The sequence below is a fragment of the Gossypium arboreum genome, chromosome 9 (assembly GCF_025698485.1).
Source record: "Gossypium arboreum isolate Shixiya-1 chromosome 9, ASM2569848v2, whole genome shotgun sequence".
In the NCBI taxonomy this organism is placed as follows: Eukaryota; Viridiplantae; Streptophyta; class Magnoliopsida; order Malvales; family Malvaceae; genus Gossypium; species Gossypium arboreum.
This window is the reverse complement of record NC_069078.1, coordinates 63,264,914-63,284,947: the sequence shown is the minus strand read 5'-3', so window position 1 is coordinate 63,284,947 and position 20,034 is coordinate 63,264,914. Positions and strand designations below refer to the sequence as shown.

The window sequence follows — 20,034 nt, the reverse complement described above, 5'->3', positions numbered from 1 at the left end:
AAAGAGACATAAATATTCAACTAATCTTTTAAATATATATAATTATTAAAGTAAAAGATACAATTATTCAAATAGTATACAATTATTCAAATAGTTATAATTATTTGATAATTCTTTTTAATAACCAAAAGTGATGACTTTTTATTATTTACACCCTTTTATTTATAGTTATTGGAAAACTTTTCAATAATGTTCTCTTTTGCAAATGGTGAAGAATCTAAAGAGAGTAGCTTATTGACATGGGAGTGGTGAAAGAAGATGGATATGAAACTTCAACCTTGTACTCTTTTCTATGAATGAAAAATCTGAATTTTATTACAATCAAGAATGATAATGAGGCTGAATTTTAACACACAAAATACGTACAAATGACCAAATTGCTATCTTGGATACAGCTCGGTAATGGATAATTCATTTTCTGAGGCTACAGCAACTTCATTTCCAGATCGACTTGATATTGTTGTCCCTGAATTTAAGTCCTGCGACCGCTGCACCTCCGATTGAGCTTTGCTGTGCATAAAAAATGCAGGCTCTGAGGGGAGTGGGAGAGTGACAGAGTAGCTAGTAAGCATTAGAACAACTGCACCCATGTTTGGTCTCCGAGCTACTTTTTCTTGAACACAAAGCAGCCCAATGTGGATGCATCTCATTAGCTCACTTCTTGATCCATCCCTCAAACTGGAGTCTACAAGATCAAATGCTGTCCCAGCCTCCCAATTTCTCCATGCCTGTAAGGTTTAAGTCGTGCGAAGTGATAAACTCGACATTCTTTTAAAGCATCATAATATGCAGAAGATTTGGATACTTACAAAGTTTAGAAGATGTTCTGTATCACCCCCATTTTGAAAAACCTTGTTCTTTTGACCACTTAAAATCTCCAAAATCAATACACCGAAACTAAAAACATCTGATTTAACAGAAAATTGCCCATGCATTGCATATTCAGGGGCCATGTATCCACTACAAGGCAATCGATATAAGAAAAATTAAGTACTTTTCTTTTTTTGAATCGTCCTGATTATGTTATGCTGAGTGACAATAATTACCAATCATCAATCAAAAATTTATTTTGGAGTACTTACTATGTTCCCACAATTCTACTGGTAGCACCTTGAGTTTGATCCACAGCACACAATCTTGCCGTGCCAAAATCTGCAATTTTGGGCGTCATCTCTGCATCTAACAATATATTGCCAGCTTTGAGATCTCGATGAATAATTCTTAGTCGAGAATCTTGATGAAGGTAGAGAAGTCCGCGAGCAACACCTCCTATGATTTTGTATCGTCTTTCCCAATCCAAATACGCTTTCTTAACTGGATCTACATCACCATAAATGTACAAATTTGAATTAATGAAATAAAAATGGTTGCTGGTGTTTAGCTTTGTAGCAGAGATTCTATAATACATTAATACACTGACATATCATACCAAATAAGAATTTATCCAAACTTCCATTAGGCACAAACTCATAGATGAGAAGCCTTTCTTTTCCTTCAAGGCAGAAACCTTGAAGCCTAACCAAATTCCTGTGCTGAAGATTGGCCATTAACTGAACCTCGTTTTTGAATTCAAAGTCTCCTTGTCTAGAATCTGAAGATAACCTTTTCACTGCTATTAATTTTCCACCAGCAAGTGTGCCCTGACAAGATATCAGAATGAATAATATATATGTGTGTAAGTATATGCTAATTGAACTTATGATTTGGTGCAATACCTTTTTTTTTTTTTAATTCTAACGTATTACCTTATAAACTGCTCCAAATCCACCTTGCCCAAGCTTATTTGCATCAGAAAAGTGATCTGTTGCAGCTCTAATGGTGTTTAAATCATATTGTAAAGACTCTTCAGTTATGAGTTCATCCACTGCTTCAGTTGCTTCATGCTCTTCAGAGGTGTAAAAAATGAAACAAAAACAAGTAAATTGTAGATTCAGTCACAACGTTTCAAAAGAAAGAAAATCAATAAATTGACACTTCTACTTACTTTGAGGTTTCAGCTTTGGCTTCCTCAACCTTGAAATGATGAAGACGCAGCTGGAAATTAGAAGTAGAACAAAAGAAACAGTAGATACAGATACGATAATAGTAGTTTGAGATGAATTACTCTTATTTCCTGCAAAATTTCAAGGTGTTTCCTTTATGAATGAAGAAATAATTAAGTTTGGATCTCCCCAATTGCATAAGCAAACAGGATATGAAAGTATCTGAATACTCTTGAGAAAGCGTTACCTGTTGTTGTTGTATTGTTTGATGGCGGGGAATATGAGGGTGAGGATGCTGGTGTTGGCATTGTACCACTATCAGCAGCAGTAAGATTATAGAATCGTTCAATGTCAAACCTAATATTACAACCAGCCATACCTACCCTGCCTCCTTGTTTTCCGTTACAGCATTTCGGGATAAGTCCAATGGCCTGAGACAAGCAAGAGCTGCAATCAATCTGTTTGACATCGGGAGTGCATTGAAGAAGCGCATATATTGTTTGGGAAGGTCCAACTCGTGTGTTTCCAGTTGCAAACTTTCCAAGCGAAGTCCCCGATGAAGCCGTATTTGTTAGGTTGTTCAATAAAGAACCCAACGCCTGACTAAAAGCAGCTACATTCCTCACGTTATTTTCATTCCACATGTAGAAAATAGGGTTGATTTCCATGTTACCAAGGATGGAGTGATTTGTGTAGCGGAACATGCAATAGTCATACCATATAATCGCCTCTCTTTGGTTAGGGCAGCGATCTCTGAGCTCAGCGTTTGCGCTATTGATGCAGTTGAAGCAATCACTTGAGCTCGCATCTCCTCTGCAAAGTGCAATTGCGTTTGCCATCTCGGAGCCTTGGCCTGATGAAAAATTGTAGAAGCCGTTTTCATGTGTTGTGTTGCGGAAGAAAGACGAAAGCAAGTGATTGAGGTTGGTCTCATAAGTGCTGTTTCTGGTGAAGTTACCACCTGACTCTGAACAAGAGTGGTCTAGGTATAGACGCTGTTGTTGAGCAACGGTAAGAGTAACAAGGGACGCTGTAACTAAAGAAGAGAACAAAAACTGCAATGAAAGATCCATTCCCATGATTCCCTGCAGATATGCAAAGCTTAATGTATGATTTTCAGAGTATATTAAAATGATGAATGCTCCTGTCACGGCGTTGAATGCTTAAAACCTTCATGATTCCGATATTGGTAGATTAAGCTGTCAGTGTTTTTTAAGGATGATTGAAGTACATGCTTGAAGCAGACTTAACTGATCATGCAAAAATTTCTAAGCAAGTCCTGCAAAGTTGTGGACTGGGGGCAAGATTGAAATAAACAAGTCAAAGTCAATTGCCTGACCTTTAAAAATACGCTTTAAATATTCTCCACTCGTTTGTTCAACTGAAATGAAGAAAACAATTGGTGTAAGTAACTAACATACACCAATCATCTGAAAGAAGACAAAGCTAACTACTTTTGGACACTGGTAGGTTTCCAAAACCAATTCGATGGTCGAACCAATCAGACCATAGTTTCATAGATTCAACCGATTTGATCGATTTAATTGGTCCAACCAATTCGATTAAATAAATCATTAAAATTTCTAAAAATAAAATCAAAATCCTATTCACTCGATTCAACTGATTTTTTGCCCAAATCAACTGGTTCAAAATCCCTCGCCAAAGAGGTACCCCAATTGATTCCCGGTCCGACCGACAAATCCGATTCAAAGACTTGAGACAAGAGAATATATACACACTCAAGCCTACTCATTATTCTCTCGTTTCCTTTGGAAACGTGTCGAGTTGTTATTACCGCCATAGTTACTCCAGCTATAGACATGATTAATAGCATAGTAAATTAAAAGGGTTCCGTTTGCTAGTAAAAATCATGGAAAGAAATGAAATACAAATGACCAGAAAGATGACCGGTGAGTATGCAAGATAAACATTAACATTGACAATCTTATACAGCCTTCGCGATCATGTTCATGTGTTGTCAATGACAACGAGCAACTAAGGTATCTACTTGAAGAACAGCTAATGCCCCTTCCTTATTATACATTGCTCTGCTTGTAAAGCTTGGTGTCGAGCACTTGCTTGCCACACATCGCACATACACCTATAGAACACACATGTATCCGATGTTACAAAATTGAATCACAAAATCAATCAAATGGCAAGATATAGCAACACCAAACCGTCATACCTTTGGAATAAGCACAAGTGTGACAATACTTGCCGTCTTGGTGCACTTGCTGCTTGCAAATGATGCACTTAGTATTTCCATAAGGAGTCCACCTGCAAGGAGCAAATTACCAAATAAAAAATAATGGAACATGAAAAATGGAATCCAGATTCATACATAGAAGACAAAAAAGTGTAATTGACCATGTAAGTGCATTGGTCTAATTATGAATTGCATCTCTATTTTACGGAAACAGAAAAGTTAATCCCTCTAATTTGTCAGATTTTGATCCTTGTGCTTTTACACAAAAACTGGGAAGTTAGTCCAATTGTTGGCAAACACATGAACTTAAACTGCTATTTTTGTTAATTTGTAGCATATAAATTGTTGAACTACTGATTTTTATTAATTCTTCACATATAAATTGTTGAATTGCAAGTCAGCAATTTAATGACAAGGTTTAGCAAAATTATCTAATTGGACTAACTTCTCATTTCCACAGAATACAAGGACCAAAATACAACAAACTAAAGTAGAGGGACCAACTTCTCAGTTTTCATGAAGTACAGGGATAAAATTCAAAACTAGACCTAAGAGCATTGCACGGATAATCAGCATTCTTTTAATGTTACATTTGAGAAACATAAATTTGAAATTCTGATGATATATAAACTGTATGAATGAAATGTATACATTATGAATAAATTAGTTGCAATTTGATATGATCTTATATTTGAAAGGTATAAAAACACAAATTCCTGAGACTCATAAATACTATAGAAATTTTAAATTCACAACTAAATAGGCATCCAACAAATGCAGTGATTTCGGAAATAATCATGAATGTTACCTTTGTAAGTGTTGATAATTACAAAATTTGCACTATTTTTAAACCCAAATCAAAGTTTTGAAATCTATGTTCCCAAACACTACTAATAACTTAAAAGACAAGGAACAAAGAGAAAATTTTGCAGCTCAGACCTAAGCCCTAAGTTATGTTTTCAACCATTACCTTCAGCTTAAACCCAGAAAACTAGCACTCTAATTAAATCATATTCCCAACGGGTTACCGCCACACATGCAAAATTGCGTATATACTAATTAGTACTATAAGAGTTTCAATTCAACATTAAGAACTAAATCCCAGACATGGAAGAATTAATTGTAATTTACAGCAATCATCAAGCCAAGAAATCAACTGATCAACAAACTATTGCTACGAGGAAAAACAGACAGGGAAATCAACTTTTTAAGAAAAATATTGTAAAGAAGATCTAAAATTTGATCACGAATTGCAATTAATAAATTAAAAAAAAAACTAAAAACCGATAGAGTAAAGCACAAATACCTTCGCTTTTTAGAGAGGAGTTTATTCTCGTTAATTTTCCGGCCACCGCTTTCGTTTGTGTTGCTGGCACCTTCCTTCCACTTATCCGGCACGATCACCTTCGACAGCTTCTTTTGACCTACAAATTAAATTAATCAAATCCGTAAGTTTTTTTTTTTCTTTACACTTTTTTCAGATTAATGATATCACAATCAACGCCAATTAATCGAAAACATCTCAATTAAAAGTGAAGAATAAATAAATAAAAAGAAAACTTACACTTCTCGCACACCATTGGAGTTCTTTTCTTTTGCTCTGCAACTTTTCCCCTTTTTCACAGATCGGAGCCCTTAGAATTCCCTTGGGCCGTCTCGAATAGAAGGCATTTATGTATTTGTTTTGTTGTTGAAAATACGGGTTAAATCCATATAAAGTCCCTAAAATATGGATCAAATTTTAAATTAATCCCTAAACTTTAAAGCTTTCCAATTAAATCTTCAAAAACTAAATTATTGGGTTTTTTACCTATATGGTATTAAAAAAAAAACTTAAATAATACAACTTAAAATTTAAATATGAAAATGGTGTGACCAGGGTGGTCACGCCACCGCCAGAGGCGGCACCACCTTGGTATCTGACACAAAACAATTAAAAAAAAAGAAAAACAGTATAAAGCTGAAAAAAACTGAAAAAGAAAGCTGAAACGAAAAAAAAAAAGGTTGCAAACTGGTGGTGGGCCTGCCACAGGCAGCACCGATGGTGCCAGTGCCAGTGGCGGCACCGCTGGTGCCACTGCCACCGGCAACACCATGATGTGACTTTTCAATCACAGGGGTTTTGGGGTTTTGGCTTCTTCTTTATTTGGGACCATATATTATGGTCCCCTAGCTCATTTGGGGAATAAAAGAGAGAAAAGAAAGAAGAGAAGAAGAAGAAGGAGCAACCAGACGTGAGGGAAGGGAAGAAAAAAGAAAAAGAAAAAGAAAAATAGAAGGAAAAGAAGAGGGAGGGAAAGAAGGAAAAGAAGGAAAAAAAAGGGTAAAGACCAGTCACCAACTGGTGCCGCCTCTGGCAAAGGCAAGACCAGTGCCGCCTCTGACAGAGGTAAGATCAGTATTTTATTTTATTTTTTTCAATTTTTTTTCAGATTAAATTTTTTTTTTCAACTGTTTATGTCAGGTAGCAAGGTGGTCACGCCTCTGCCATAGGTGGCACCACCCTGCCCATACCATTTCCCTCAATAACTTGGCCTTAGTACCATTTTAGTATTTTTATTATTATTTTATATTATATAGATAAAAAAAACCCTAAATTATTCTTCCAAGCAAGTTATTTGTAAATTTAGCAGTCAATTTTATCGTCAAATGCTATTTCTTTCTTTAAACATCTTTAGATTAGGGCTGGCAAAAAATTCAAACCCAACCAATTCGGATCCAGTCCCAATTTAATAAATTCGATATTTTTTCAAAATATCTTTATATATATATGATAATAAAATTTATATTAATAATTTTTTTCAGCATAATTATATATACTATTGTGTTACCGAAAGATGAATTCTTTAACTACATTACAATACCTCGCTTCTTATATAGGAGCTGTTTTGGCTGAATATTTTTTAAACTACATTATAAAATATTTCATTTATCGATAAATGATATTTTTCAAACTATTCTAACTTAGTTTTATTTAATTTTTTTAATAATATAAGGACTAAATTGATATATTTAATAGTAAAATAACTAATTTGATCAAATTTCTATAATAGAGGAACTCCTAGATAGATTCACCCAATCTTCTCTCCAACAAACCAGTTGCATGCAGCAATTGAATGTAGAACCCAAACTCTCTTCTTCGTAAACCAAACGTCTCCAAGAAACTCCTCTCCCCCAAAATGGCGATTTCTTATATTCATCTCTTCATACTATCGTTCGTTTCCATTTCTCGCTTCCTTGAAATTTCAAAAGCTGGAGCGGAATCGGAGCTTGTAGCCGATCTTTTAACCCTTCAATCGCAATCAGAATCGGGTGTTATCCACTTAGACGATCGAACCGTCTCGAAATTCATCACTTCCACAAAAACCCCTCGTCCTTACTCCCTCCTCATCTTCTTCGACGCCATCCTATTACACGACAAATCCGACCTCCGCCTCCCTGTGCTCGTCCACGACTTCGCCCTCGTTGCCTCTTCTTTCATCGCCAACCACAACGGTTCCAACACCAAGTTGTTCTTCTGTGACCTCGAGTTCCGTGAATCCCAATCCTCGTTCAAACTCTTCGACGTCAATGCCCTTCCCAACATCTACCTCGTCGGCCCCGATGCGGAATCCTTGAAAGACGACACAGAACAAATGGAACAGAGCGGTTTCACCCGACTGACGGAGTCGCTCGTCGAGTTCATCGAGTCCAGGACTCAACTCACCGTGGGTCCAATCCATCATCCACCCATCATTTCGAAGAAGCAAATGGTTCTGATCATTGGGTTTTTGTTGATTTGGTCCCCTTTCGCCGCTAGAAAGATCGTCGCCGGCGAAACCATGTTTCACAATCCAAGAATTTGGCTTTCCGGTGCCATCTTCGTTTATTTCTTCAGCGTCTCGGGGGCAATGCATATTATAATAAGGAAAATGCCCATGTTTTTGATGGACAGGGAGGATCCAAACAAATTGATTTTCTTTTACCGAGGAACAGGGATACAGCTTGGATTGGAAGGATTCATGGTGGGTTTTCTTTATACAATTGTGGGATTGTTGCTTGCAGTGGTTACCCATGTCCTTGTTTATGTTAAGGATTTAAAGACCAAGCGTATAGGAATGCTGTTTTCGATTTTCGTATCTTTTTGGGCTGTAAAGCAAGTGATTTTCTTGGACAATTGGAAAACAGGGTATGCGATTCATGGATTCTGGCCTTCCAGATGGAATTAAAAAGGTCGTCATCATCACCTTTGTTTGTTTCCTCGACTACTATGAGGTGAATTATGGTTTTTGTGACATTTGGAGAATTTAGTTTAGAATTTGTTATCAATTTTAGATGTTTAAATAACATAATGTTGGCCTTGTAGAACATTGTTTTGTTACAAGTTGACATCTTTTTTCCTGGAAAATCAATTTACTATTAGATTTTCAGGTGTTGATTGGAATATAATGGTCCACATTTATGTGTGTTCTTTTCACTGCAACAGTTCTTAAATTTATCTTAGATTCTTTGTTTTACATGTTTTGCTTTGATAGTTTCTTTGAAACATTTTTATAATTATGGTTAAAATTCATAACCATTTTGTTTCTTTGTAGATTAATTATTAACTTAATATACTTGTCATTTTACTCCTTTTTATCCTTCATAACTAGTCTGACAACATGACAAGAATCCGTTAGTAACTTATTACACTCTGTTAAGCACAACCCAATACTAAAACAAGCTATAATTTAAAGAAAAGCTCACAACAAGTATCTACCATAATTTAGCTATGGACTAGGGCAAGCCACCTGATACTCTAAGCAACTATTAAGGATCAGTTGTACTTTGAGAAATCTAGATTGTATGGCCAACAAACTAGCCAATGAATATACTAGCATGATCTGGGCAGCCTCAAACAATTTAAAGACATGGTATAAAAACCCTAGATACACATCTCATTCACTTTCTAGACTTCCAACTCTTTACCAACTCAAGTTCTTTACTTCCTCCTCCATATCAATACTACCTTTGCTAGTTGACTTGATCATTGGAAAGCGTTTCAGAACACAAGATTCAATGTTCTTTAGCTTACTATTATCCTTTTCTTCATCATTATTAGTATCTTCACTTTCATATTTCTCATCACTTTAGGTGATTGTGAAGGATTACTTTTGCTTCTTTAAAGTGTTAGCACACACAGATTGGATATAGTCAAACCCTTCACATTTATGGCATTGAATTCTCTTTTTTTTTTTTTTTTGGAGACGTCTCTTTTTTCAACAAGACTTTTCCTTTATTCTTGTTAACATTCTTTCAATCTTTTGGGTTGTATATCTTTTCTTGGAAAACTTGAATGTACAGTTGAAATTTTTGTCTGGGGAGCCTATTTTTATACTAGTTCTTCTATGGGGTGTATCACTTCCTTTTTGGATTCTTTCAAATGCATCTCAGATGTTCTAAATGGTCCAATGAGTTCATCAAACTTTAGAGCGGTGATGTATGTCTTTGGTTTTCTCAATTACAGTTACCTTTATAGAAAATCTTTTAGGAAGAGATCGAAGTTCTTTGCGCATCAATTTCATCTATTAAAATTGTTCACCAAAATGTAATGCTTCTCATAAAACTTAAAAAATCTTCATTCATTTTCAAGTTCCAAACCTGGTAGTGATGAGTTAAAAGTTGGATATGCGAATAGAAGCATTTCCCTTCATGTTGGTTCTTAAGAATTGTCCAAATCTCCCTGGTTGACTCACGCATTGATCTCATTTTGAACTGGTCAATATCATCCCTATTGAAGATTAAATTAAAGATGGTTGTCTTTTCCTCCTCTATAGTATATCAGATCTTCAACCTTAGGAGTTGTCCCATCTTCATTGGTGGTAACAAGTCTTTTCCAACCATTCATAACAGCTTTTTAGGCCCTTTCATCGATAGCACTAATCCTGATTTTCCAATAGTCATAATTGGCTGCTCCAATCAGTAAATATGGATGTGATACCCAACCCCCTTCCTTCACTGCCTTTATAACTTAAGGAACTCGCCTAGGTGATAGGCTTTTGATATCAACTGAAAACGTTTGGCTTATGAATTGGCGAAACTAATGTTGTTGCAGTATGGTTTGGCAATAGAGCGTGACAGTTAAAAATATTAAATAATTACTCAAACTTACATCTGCAGGGTTCTTATAAAAAATGAATTTCATTATACAAACTTCTCAATACAACTCTTACAATCCAATGTATTCAAACTCACCAAAAGATAATTGTATTTGTATGCACTCAGTCACTCACTTCTTAAAACGTTTGCTTCCAACATAGTATATCTCTTATTCGTTGACTAATGTTCACAACATTTTAACAAACATTATTATTTATCATATTGATATTGTTTATCCCTCAGGTTTAAGGTTAGCCTTTTACGTGTATTAACACTTTAAAGTTTTAATTATCTAAGTATTAAAAAAACACTTATGAAATAATTAAACAAATTAATTGAACCTTTAATTGAAAGTTAGCAATCAGGTGAATCTCTATAATATAGTTTTTCATTGAAGCCTCTAACAGATTATTAACTACTGATAGAAAGCTTATTTAATGTTGCTTATGCGAAAAACATAAATTTAAATATGTTGAAGTATATTTATTCTCTTATTTAAAGGTTAAGGAAAGATTATGAAAACTTCTAAATATAGTATAAAAATGACTTATTTAATTATTTTACATAACTAAATTTTTAATTATTTTATGATGAATCATATATATTCTTATCAAAGTTCTGTTTACATAGACTTAAAATTAGATTATCAATTATATGTTTTTAAATCATAACATAGAAATATTCCGATTAAATCAAATCTACTCTCAAATTCATGGTTCAAACATTGAATTCATTTCCATTGTTTCACTTAGTCCCTCTCATTTTTTTTCTTGAAAATTCAAGCACGGCATTGCAGGTAAACTTTTCAAAATCATATTAGTTGTTAAATTAATTAGATCATTAATTTTTTGTTTAATTAGTTCGACCGAATCGACTAGTTTAATCAAATAAATTATTAAAAGAATATAAAATGAAAATAAAAAAAAATTAATTCAATTAATTTTTTTATTTAGTTCAAATTGTCCGATTCGAAGCAATCAATTCAACTCTTCCTTTTAAATTGATACTCCACTCAATTTTTTATCCGATAAATTTGACCAACCAATCCTATTCATAAAACGGTAGCATCCAAAGCATAACACAGATAAAAAGCAAGATTCTAACCGTCCTCTCCATACAGAGGTAAAAGCAAAAAGAAAATCTCACATTGCTTTCATCTCTAGAGAAAAAAACGAATGGTAGCCGATACGACCAAACAATCACATATATTTAAAATCTTGTTATCAAAGTACTCGCCAAATTGTTAAATCATAAATTCATTATCATCATCATAAAACCCTCAATTTAAACCACAATCAGACCGAACTGATATCATGGGAAAAGAGTTTAAAGTCAAAAGAAAATGGAAGATCTGTTGTGCAGTCACTGCGATTTTAATCATCGTCATCGCGGTTGTTTTAGTTACTTTAGCATTCACCCTTTTTAAACCCAAAGACCCCAAAATCATCCCTCAATCGGTCACCCTCAAAGGCTTTCGTTTGGTCGTTTTCCCTTCTATAACAGGAAACCTTTCGTTGGAATTAGCTGTGACTGTTGATAATCGAAATTACGGAGGTTTCGACTACGATAACTCTACCGCTTACATAAACTATCATGGGAATTTAGTAGCCGAAGCTCCAATCGGAAAGGACACGATCCGACCTCGGTCGAAGCACAACGTTAGTGCGTCGGTAATCATCTTTGCCGATAGGTTGGCCGCCGATGATAATTTCTTGAAGGATTTTTTTGCCGGGGTTTTCAATTTTACGTCGTCGACACTGTTGCAGGGCAAAGTGAATGTGTTGAACATCTTCAAGTTGAAAGCTTCGAGTAGTAGCAGTTGTAATATCACAGTTTTTATCCAAAACCAGACAGCTGATTCGGTTTGTACGTCCAAAATCAGGTTATAATTATATATACTCAAGTTGAATTTCTCAATGTATTATGTTAGGGATTAATAAGGAATTGAAAAGTCATCGGATTTAAAGGAATAAATTGGTGCTTTGCTTTCAATAATCTTTACTTAACCTCATATTAATTTGAGTATTAACTGAAGTATGGTGAAGCATTTATTTAGAGCAACAATCACTCCCATCTCCAAACCTACTCATTTGTTGAAAAAAAAAACATATAAATTGGTATTTAAACTATATCTAAAAAAAAAATTCTATTACAAATTGCTATCTATATTATTTTTTCCTAAGTTGATACTTTCATTAGCTAATACATTACTTAAACCGTAAAATTTATTTAATTCATAAACTGGTACCTAAATTATATCTCTTTTTTTTCCATTTTAATTGTTCATCTTTTTTTTTAAATGGACTTAACTGTTTATTAACGATTAAACTAATAAAAGTATCAACTTGGGAAAAAAAATTATTTAGGAACTACTCCTGACAAAAAAAATATTTAGGTATCAAAATGGAAAAAAATTATAGTTTAGGTGTCAATTTGTAAGTTAAGCCTTTTTTTGAAATAGACTTAACGGTTTCACCCAACAAAGATACCAACCTGCGAAAAAAATAATTTAGATACCGCTTATGACAAAAAAAAAAAGCTACAAGATGGTTAAACCATTTTATTGGTTAAACCATAAAATAAATAAATAAATAAACACAACTTACTCATTTTACTCATTTTATTGGTTGGCATGTTGATTAAGGTATATGTTTTGGGTCCTTATGTATCTTTAAGTACTCAAGTTTAAGTTCCACCTAATTAATTGTTAAGTATGAGTCTTTAGTCTAAGCATATGTGTACGCAATGTATGAGTTTTGTCCTTTTCTTATTTTTTGCCTGTTATGCTTTGTATTAATTTAATTTTACATTATAATTATTTAAATAACTAAATTACCTAAAAAGGCCCATTTCCAAGTAAATTTACGGAAATGGGCCGATTACACCATTATTTATCGGAAAGGGTCATTTTTTGCAAAACGCGTCTATGTGGCCATGTTTAAGGGGGAAAGTGCTAGCAAAGCAAGCCCTCAAGGGAGCTTTTTTGCCACGTCAACAAAACGCACTTACGTGGAAGCATTTTGCTGACGTGGCAAAAAACACTCCCTTGGGGGTACGCTTTGCTGCCACTTTTTCAAACCCAACGGCTAAATTATTTTGACCGTTGGGGGGTCCAACAGTAAAAAAAATGTATAAAACCCCCTCCCCTCCTATTATTTTCACACAAAATTTCTTAACAATTTAGCAAAAAATCTCTACAATTTCTCCCTAAAACTCTCAAATTTCTCATTCAATTTCTCAAAACTCTTTATAATTAATTATTTACTTTAATTTTTTCCTAAATTAGTATTATTTTTTTATAATTTCAAAAATATTTGATCGTGTTACCAATGGCCGGAGAATTAATTCATCTCCATCATAAACATATCTCCATCGAACAAATGAAAATGGTAACAGTTTATTTTAAATTTTGAATATTATTTAATATTTTTTCATTTATGTAATTTTAATTAATTTTAATTTTTTAATATTATTTAATATTTTTTTCATTTATGTAATTTTAATTAATTTTAATTTTATAATTTTTTATAACAGGCTGTAGATCAGATGTTACAATGTTATGTTCGTAACATGTCTGGTCCGCCATCACCGTTGATAGAAAATTACTTGAGGGAAGTGGGTTTTTGGCATGCGGCCAATATAGGCCGGGGGTACAAGTTGGACCCAAAACTCATCAGTGTGTTAATAGAGAGGTGGAGACCGGAGACGCACATATTCCATCTTCCATGCGAGAGTGTACTATCACTTTGGAGGACGTCTAGTTATAATTAGGATTACCGGTGGATAGGGCCGCACTCATTGGGTCCGTTCAATCTGCTGATTGAGGAGCCATATGCTATGGTCTTTTGGGTGCGATTCCGGATAATATTTACGAAGGTCGGATCGAGATGGGCTGGTTACGAGACACATTCCCGGAGTCGAGGAATGATTCGACTGAATTAAAAAGAATACGATATACTCGGGCATACATCCTTGAAATGATTAGAGGTTATCTGATGCCGAACTTGTCACGAAACCTCGTACGTCTGAGGTGGCTATTGAAACTCATTGATTTTAGAACAGCTAATGAACTTAGTTGGGGGTCTTCCGTCTTGGCAACCTTATACCGAGAGATGTGTGGGGCGACGCCACCAAATAAAGCAAAAATTGGAGGTTGCCTATCACTACTACAATCATGGGCTCAGTTTCGCTTTCCATTTTTACGTACTCAAGTGAACCACCCATATACATTCCCACTCATAACAAGGTAAAATTTTTATTTGATTTTACAATTATTCCATAGATTTAAAATAAAATTATATGCTAAAAATTTATTTAATTAGGTGAACTATCCAGTGAGTTATATTGGAATACCTACTGCTCTTGAAGATATACGGCTTCTATTAGACCAACGGTTGGAAGTGAAGTAAGTAATAAATAAAATATATATACATAAAATAGTCATTTCATATTTAATATTTAGTATTATGTATATAACTAATATTTTCATCACGTTCATATAGTTTCAATGGACACCATATGAGGATCTAGTAATATGGGCAGTAATTTCGGATGAATTCTTTCAAAATCTGAACATTTGGCATGTTAAGGTCCCATTGGTCAACTATGCTATTGTCGAGATGCACCAGACGGATAGAGTGTTGCGACAATTTGGATTCCGACAACCGATTCTTGAAGAACCTGATTTGCTCGATGACCAGCACAGAATCAACTTACGGCAAGCGAATACGAATTGATAGTTATTCTGGTCGGAATATATCAAAATTTGGGAAAACCGATATGATCATATACCTGATCGCGAACTGATCATTGTCCAGGAGTTAGCGTGCGCCCCGAATTACATGCCATGGTTTAGGATCCATGGCATGCCATATTTGTTGTCCCAAGAGCAGAGGCGTTGGAAAATCCATGTGGAAAGAGAACGACAAGGCCCTTTAAATCCAAGGAGAATGGATGAAGGCACGGGCCCATCAACATTAGCCACACAATCACCTGGCCCATCAACAGCACCCACACAATCACCGAGCTCAATACCTCAATCGACAACACCACATCACATCCCCTTCAGATTATGCCAGCTACATATCCTAGCCCTTATATGTATCCTAACCCATATATGTTTCCTTTTCTTAGTCCTATGCCAGGTTGGAATGCATGGCCCGATGCATCTCTTTTCTCGATGACTCAAACTCAACCGATGATATATAGGCTATTATCGCCAGATGGGTCGCACGAGGCACCATCGGGGAACTCATCTCATTACCATTCCCAATTGCCTTATAGGATTCAAACACCTCTGTCGCAGGTAATGCAAACACCTCCACATCTTTATTCTATTAAGGTGGATCATCCTCTTAACACCTACAACTGGAGCAACCACAACCCCCGCTGGAGAAACCACAACCCCTGCCAGAGCAACCAAGGAGGAATCTAGTGCGTAATCATCGTCCACCCCCATGTAGCACTAATTCTGACCGGCATATACATTGATTTTTTAATATATTTGTAGAAGCTATTTCTATATTGTTTCATTTAATAAAAAAAAAGTTATTTTTTATATTTTAATAGTAAATTAATTTTTTTTATTTTATAATTTTAATAAAATATAAGTTCTTTTGAATAAGGCGGAATAGAAATAATGCAACATCGTTTCATTACAGCAATTATCAACCATTTCGGTTTGGACATGATCTAATTGTATGACCTAGGTTCCTCCACCATCCACACAACTTTTGTTGGTTCGTTCTTTCCTGGATATCCATATTATTACGTATTCTACTCAAGCAAGGTTGACCTTTTGGTTTGCGATGCAATTATCTATTCGGTAACAACTTAAACGGAGCAAGTGATATAGACGGCCACTTATGTTCATCTAGAACTAGTGGGAATACGTGTCTCCACACATTGTACATGTTTTCTATTTTGTACACTTCGTCAACATATCTTATGACATCCAAATGGAGATTCTAACAAGCTGCAATTGCATTAGTGCATAGATAACAAAGTGCATCAAATGTCTCACAGTCGCAAGTCCTATTTATCAGGTGTACACGATATTGTCCGCAAGTAATACATTGGCTCAGTCTGTCAAACTTCGTTACATGAAACCATAGATTGTCGTGATTGTGACACACAGTGTGCATCGTGTTGGCCCGCGCATTTGCCTTGTTAATTTCTTGCAATACCTTCCGTAACCATACATGGCCTTCCTGCATTTGGCATTTATAACTCACTGCTTGCTTTGGAAATAATGTCACCAAACAAAAATATGTCTCTCGCACAACTGAGGTTATCGACAAATGGCATGTTCCTTTTAGAACAGAATTTAAACATTCAACGAGGTTTGTGGTCATATGACCATATCGTATACCGCTGTCGTATGTTTGTGTCCATTGTTCAAAAGGTATGTTACAGTAGTACTATGCGCCTTGATCATTAACTGAACGCAAAATCCTTAACATCTCATGAAAACGGTCCTTATTGATCTCGTACCCTGTAAGTTGATAGTGAAAATTACATACCAATATTCCATTCAGAAAAAAATTGATTATTACAACCGAAAGTATATTAATAGAGATTAAATACCCATATTGGTCACTTGCTTTCATTCAGTCGTAGAATGATATTGCCCGTAGTAGTTGGACGCAATATGTCTTAGACAATACCGATGGTGTATGTGATCCCATAGGCTTCCATGTCACTCAATTGCGGCTAGTATTCCAGTGCCCCAATCTGATACAACGCAGATATCAAATTGGGAGCAATCATGCCTCCTTAACATAGAAAAAAAGAAATCTCAGTCATCAGCTAACTCCCTCGATGTTATTGCAAACGTAATTGGAAGGATTCTCTAACCGCCATCCTGTGCCACAACTAACAATAGCTGATGGGTATATTTACCATACATAAATGTACAGTCAATTTGTACCAATGGCTTGCAATACACAAATGCGTCCTGACATTGCTTAAAGCTCTAGTACATACATTTGAACACTTGGCATCCACGGAGCAATCAGTCGTTGTTGTATGCAGGGACCGTTTTAAGGTCTGTTATGCAACCTGGGACGTACCTCTCCAGCACTTGACACCACTGCCAAACGTCATCATATGAAGCGTCCCACCCACTATACTTATTTTATAACACCTTCTGCTTAGCTATCCAAGCCATGCGGTAAGAGGGCGTGTACCTCAATTGGCTACAAATACTTGTAATTATGCATGACATAGAAGTTTTGGGATCCACCTTCAACATCGGTCGTATTAAGCTAGCTATCATGTCTGAATCCATCTTGGGATGATCTTGTAAAACACCTGTCAATGAAGTACATTAAATAATGCAACACTAAGTAATAACATTATTATTCAAAACTTTAAACACCTAGTGATACTATACCGACAACACATGTATATGGACATTTGTACTTTTTTTATCTCCTACAAGCTTGTCTTTTTCCTAAAAGAAGCCATGATTTTCCATGAACATGTACAGTCTTGCACTGCACACTTGGCCTCAAACTTCTCAAATTTAGATTTAACCACGTTGTAGTTAACCCCGTGATTGATGCTATGTTGTTTCAAAGGACCAAGAAAACTATCCTTCCTGGAAAACTCCTTACCAACTTCCAAATCACCCGAATCCAATGTTGAATATGTACGGTCATGCATTTTGTGTGGTAGATTTGGAAACTCCAACACATCATCTGTCGATATATCGGTATTATGCATATAGGCTGGAGGCGAGTACGCCCTGAATCACGGATCTTCTTCTTCTTCATCTGAACCCCATTTAACGTCTTCAGGTTCAGATGGAATAGGCTTCGATTCAGAAAATAATGTAACTTTTGCACCATCCGGGCCGGGCTCTCAAGGTGGATCCATATCAGACTCATCATCCAACCCACCATCATCTGCAATGTACGAGGTCTCCTTGCCAGTGGACGTCGTAGGGAGTACATCATCTCTTCTTGTGGACGTTTCGTAACGTCCCCAATCAGATGTGGGTTACCAACCACTAGAATTTGATGTTGTTCCTCAATACGTATTTCTAGCATCGAACACCGACCCACCGAAGTGCATGTCCCATCCACTAACCGAATGTCGTGCAGATGTTGTGTTTTCCATATTGCCACCAAACATTGGTGCTTCCGTGCTCTGCCTTCCAATAACGGAGTGTCGGCTAGGGGTCGTGTATTCCTCTCAAATATTAGTTGATGTTGAAGTCGCAAATGTTTCATTTGGCAATGAAAATTGAACATATAACTCGTAATCCACTAGCGAATGAGTCTGCACCATCACCTCAAAACTACGAACACCTTTGATATCAAAAGAGTTATGTCACAGGATCAATCGAAGCACAAAAACTATACTTAATAGAAGACCCTACTTGGCGCCATTCTAAAGATTTTGCGCCTAATTCTTTTACGAAATTCTATAAAATCTATACTCTGGTTAAAATCCATTCGCGTTGTGTTCTTTGATACAAAAAACAATACTGTTCTCGGTGTCACAAACCTCACCATTATAGTAAATAACAACACTAATACGTTCACTCATCTTTAATTTCTATTCTATTTAGCCTCTCTAATTTTTCTTGCTGTAACTTATGCAACCTGAGAATGATATTTGCCTCGTTTATAGCCTAAGGCCAAGCATGAACTACTGTAGAAAAAGAGCGTCCACGTGGGAGCATTTTTCAGAAATTTTGATGATATTGCATCCTGCTTGAAGTGTTTTTGACACTATATATTCAGAAACGTCTTCTCAAAATTATTTTTTCAGGAACTACTGTAGCAAAAGAGCGTCCACGTAGTAGCTTTTTTCTATATTTTTGCTGACAGTGCATCCTGATTGAAGCGTTTTTGACATTATTTGTTCAGAAACATCTTCTCAAAATTATTTTTTCAAGAACTACTGTAGCAAAAGAGCATCTACGTGGTAGCTTTTTTTTCTGTATTTTTGCTGATAGTGCATCCTGATTGAAGCATTTTTGACACTATTTGTTTAGAAACGTCTTCTTAAAATTATTTTTTCAGGAACTACTGTAGCAAAAGAGCATCCACGTGGTAGCTTTTTTCTATATTTTTGCTGGCAGTGCATCCTAATTGAAGCGTTTTTGACATTATTTGTTCAGAAACATCTTCTCAAAATTATTTTTTCAAGAACTACTGTAGCAAAAGAGCATCCACGTGGTAGCTTTTTTTTATATTTTTGCTGACAGTGCATCCTGATTAAAGCATTTTTGACACTATTTGTTCAGAAACGTCTTCTTAAAATTATTTTTTCAGGAACTACTGTAGCAAAAAAGCGTCCACGTGGTAGCTTTTTTCTGTATTTTTGCTGACAGTGCATCCTGCTTGAAGCGTTTTTGATACTATTTGTTCAAAAACGTCTTCTCAAAATTATTTTTTCAGGGTAAAAATAGTCAAATTTTGTTTAAAAAATTAACACAATGTTATTTTAAAAAAAACTAAACCCTAATTTAATTATTTTTAACCCAAAATCTAAAACCCTAATTTAACTTATCTAAAACCATAGAACTCTAATTTACTTAATCTATTTTAAAACCATAAACCCTAATTTAATTAATTTTAACCCAAAACCCTAATTTACTTAATCTATTTAAAAATCATAAACCCTATTTAATTTATTTTAAACCCTAATTTAAGTTATCTAAAACCATAGAACCCTAATTTACTTAATCTATTTAAAACCATAAACCCTAATTTA

At 35.3% G+C, this 20,034-nt stretch overlaps 4 protein-coding genes across 5 annotated transcripts; 2 read left to right on the top strand and 2 right to left on the bottom strand.

Annotated features, from left to right (window-relative positions):
- Positions 1-286: 286 nt before the first annotated feature.
- On the bottom strand, positions 287-3,664 carry LOC108454184 (cysteine-rich receptor-like protein kinase 26). Of its 2 annotated transcripts, none has more exons than XM_053018977.1 (8): positions 3,234-3,664; positions 2,230-3,067; positions 1,985-2,113; positions 1,746-1,885; positions 1,430-1,640; positions 1,083-1,320; positions 810-960; positions 287-728 (listed from the first exon to the last, which is right to left on the bottom strand). In XM_053018977.1, the coding sequence occupies exons 2-8, from the start codon at positions 3,059-3,061 to the stop codon at positions 381-383; spliced, it is 2,049 nt and encodes a 682-aa protein (XP_052874937.1). In that variant the 5' UTR covers positions 3,062-3,067; positions 3,234-3,664; the 3' UTR covers positions 287-380. The 2 variants fall into 2 exon arrangements, with proteins under 2 accessions (XP_052874937.1, XP_017608046.1); XM_017752557.2 differs by having other exon boundaries at positions 3,322-3,664.
- A 139-nt stretch (positions 3,665-3,803) lies between these two features.
- LOC108454185 (uncharacterized) lies at positions 3,804-5,902 on the bottom strand. The gene is made up of 4 exons (XM_017752558.2): positions 5,756-5,902; positions 5,498-5,615; positions 4,171-4,262; positions 3,804-4,083 (listed from the first exon to the last, which is right to left on the bottom strand). The coding sequence occupies exons 1-4, from the start codon at positions 5,769-5,771 to the stop codon at positions 4,019-4,021; spliced, it is 291 nt and encodes a 96-aa protein (XP_017608047.1). The 5' UTR covers positions 5,772-5,902; the 3' UTR covers positions 3,804-4,018.
- Positions 5,903-7,248: 1,346 nt separating this feature from the next.
- LOC108456152 (probable dolichyl-diphosphooligosaccharide--protein glycosyltransferase subunit 3B) lies at positions 7,249-8,619 on the top strand. Its single transcript, XM_017754750.2, has one exon. It carries the CDS (start codon positions 7,371-7,373, stop codon positions 8,397-8,399), a length of 1,029 nt encoding a protein of 342 aa, XP_017610239.1. The 5' UTR covers positions 7,249-7,370; the 3' UTR covers positions 8,400-8,619.
- Positions 8,620-11,621: 3,002 nt separating this feature from the next.
- LOC108455085 (uncharacterized) lies at positions 11,622-18,289 on the top strand. The gene is made up of 2 exons (XM_017753697.1): positions 11,622-12,170; positions 18,038-18,289. Exons 1-2 carry the CDS (start codon positions 11,622-11,624, stop codon positions 18,287-18,289), a joined length of 801 nt encoding a protein of 266 aa, XP_017609186.1.
- Positions 18,290-20,034: the final 1,745 nt, after the last annotated feature.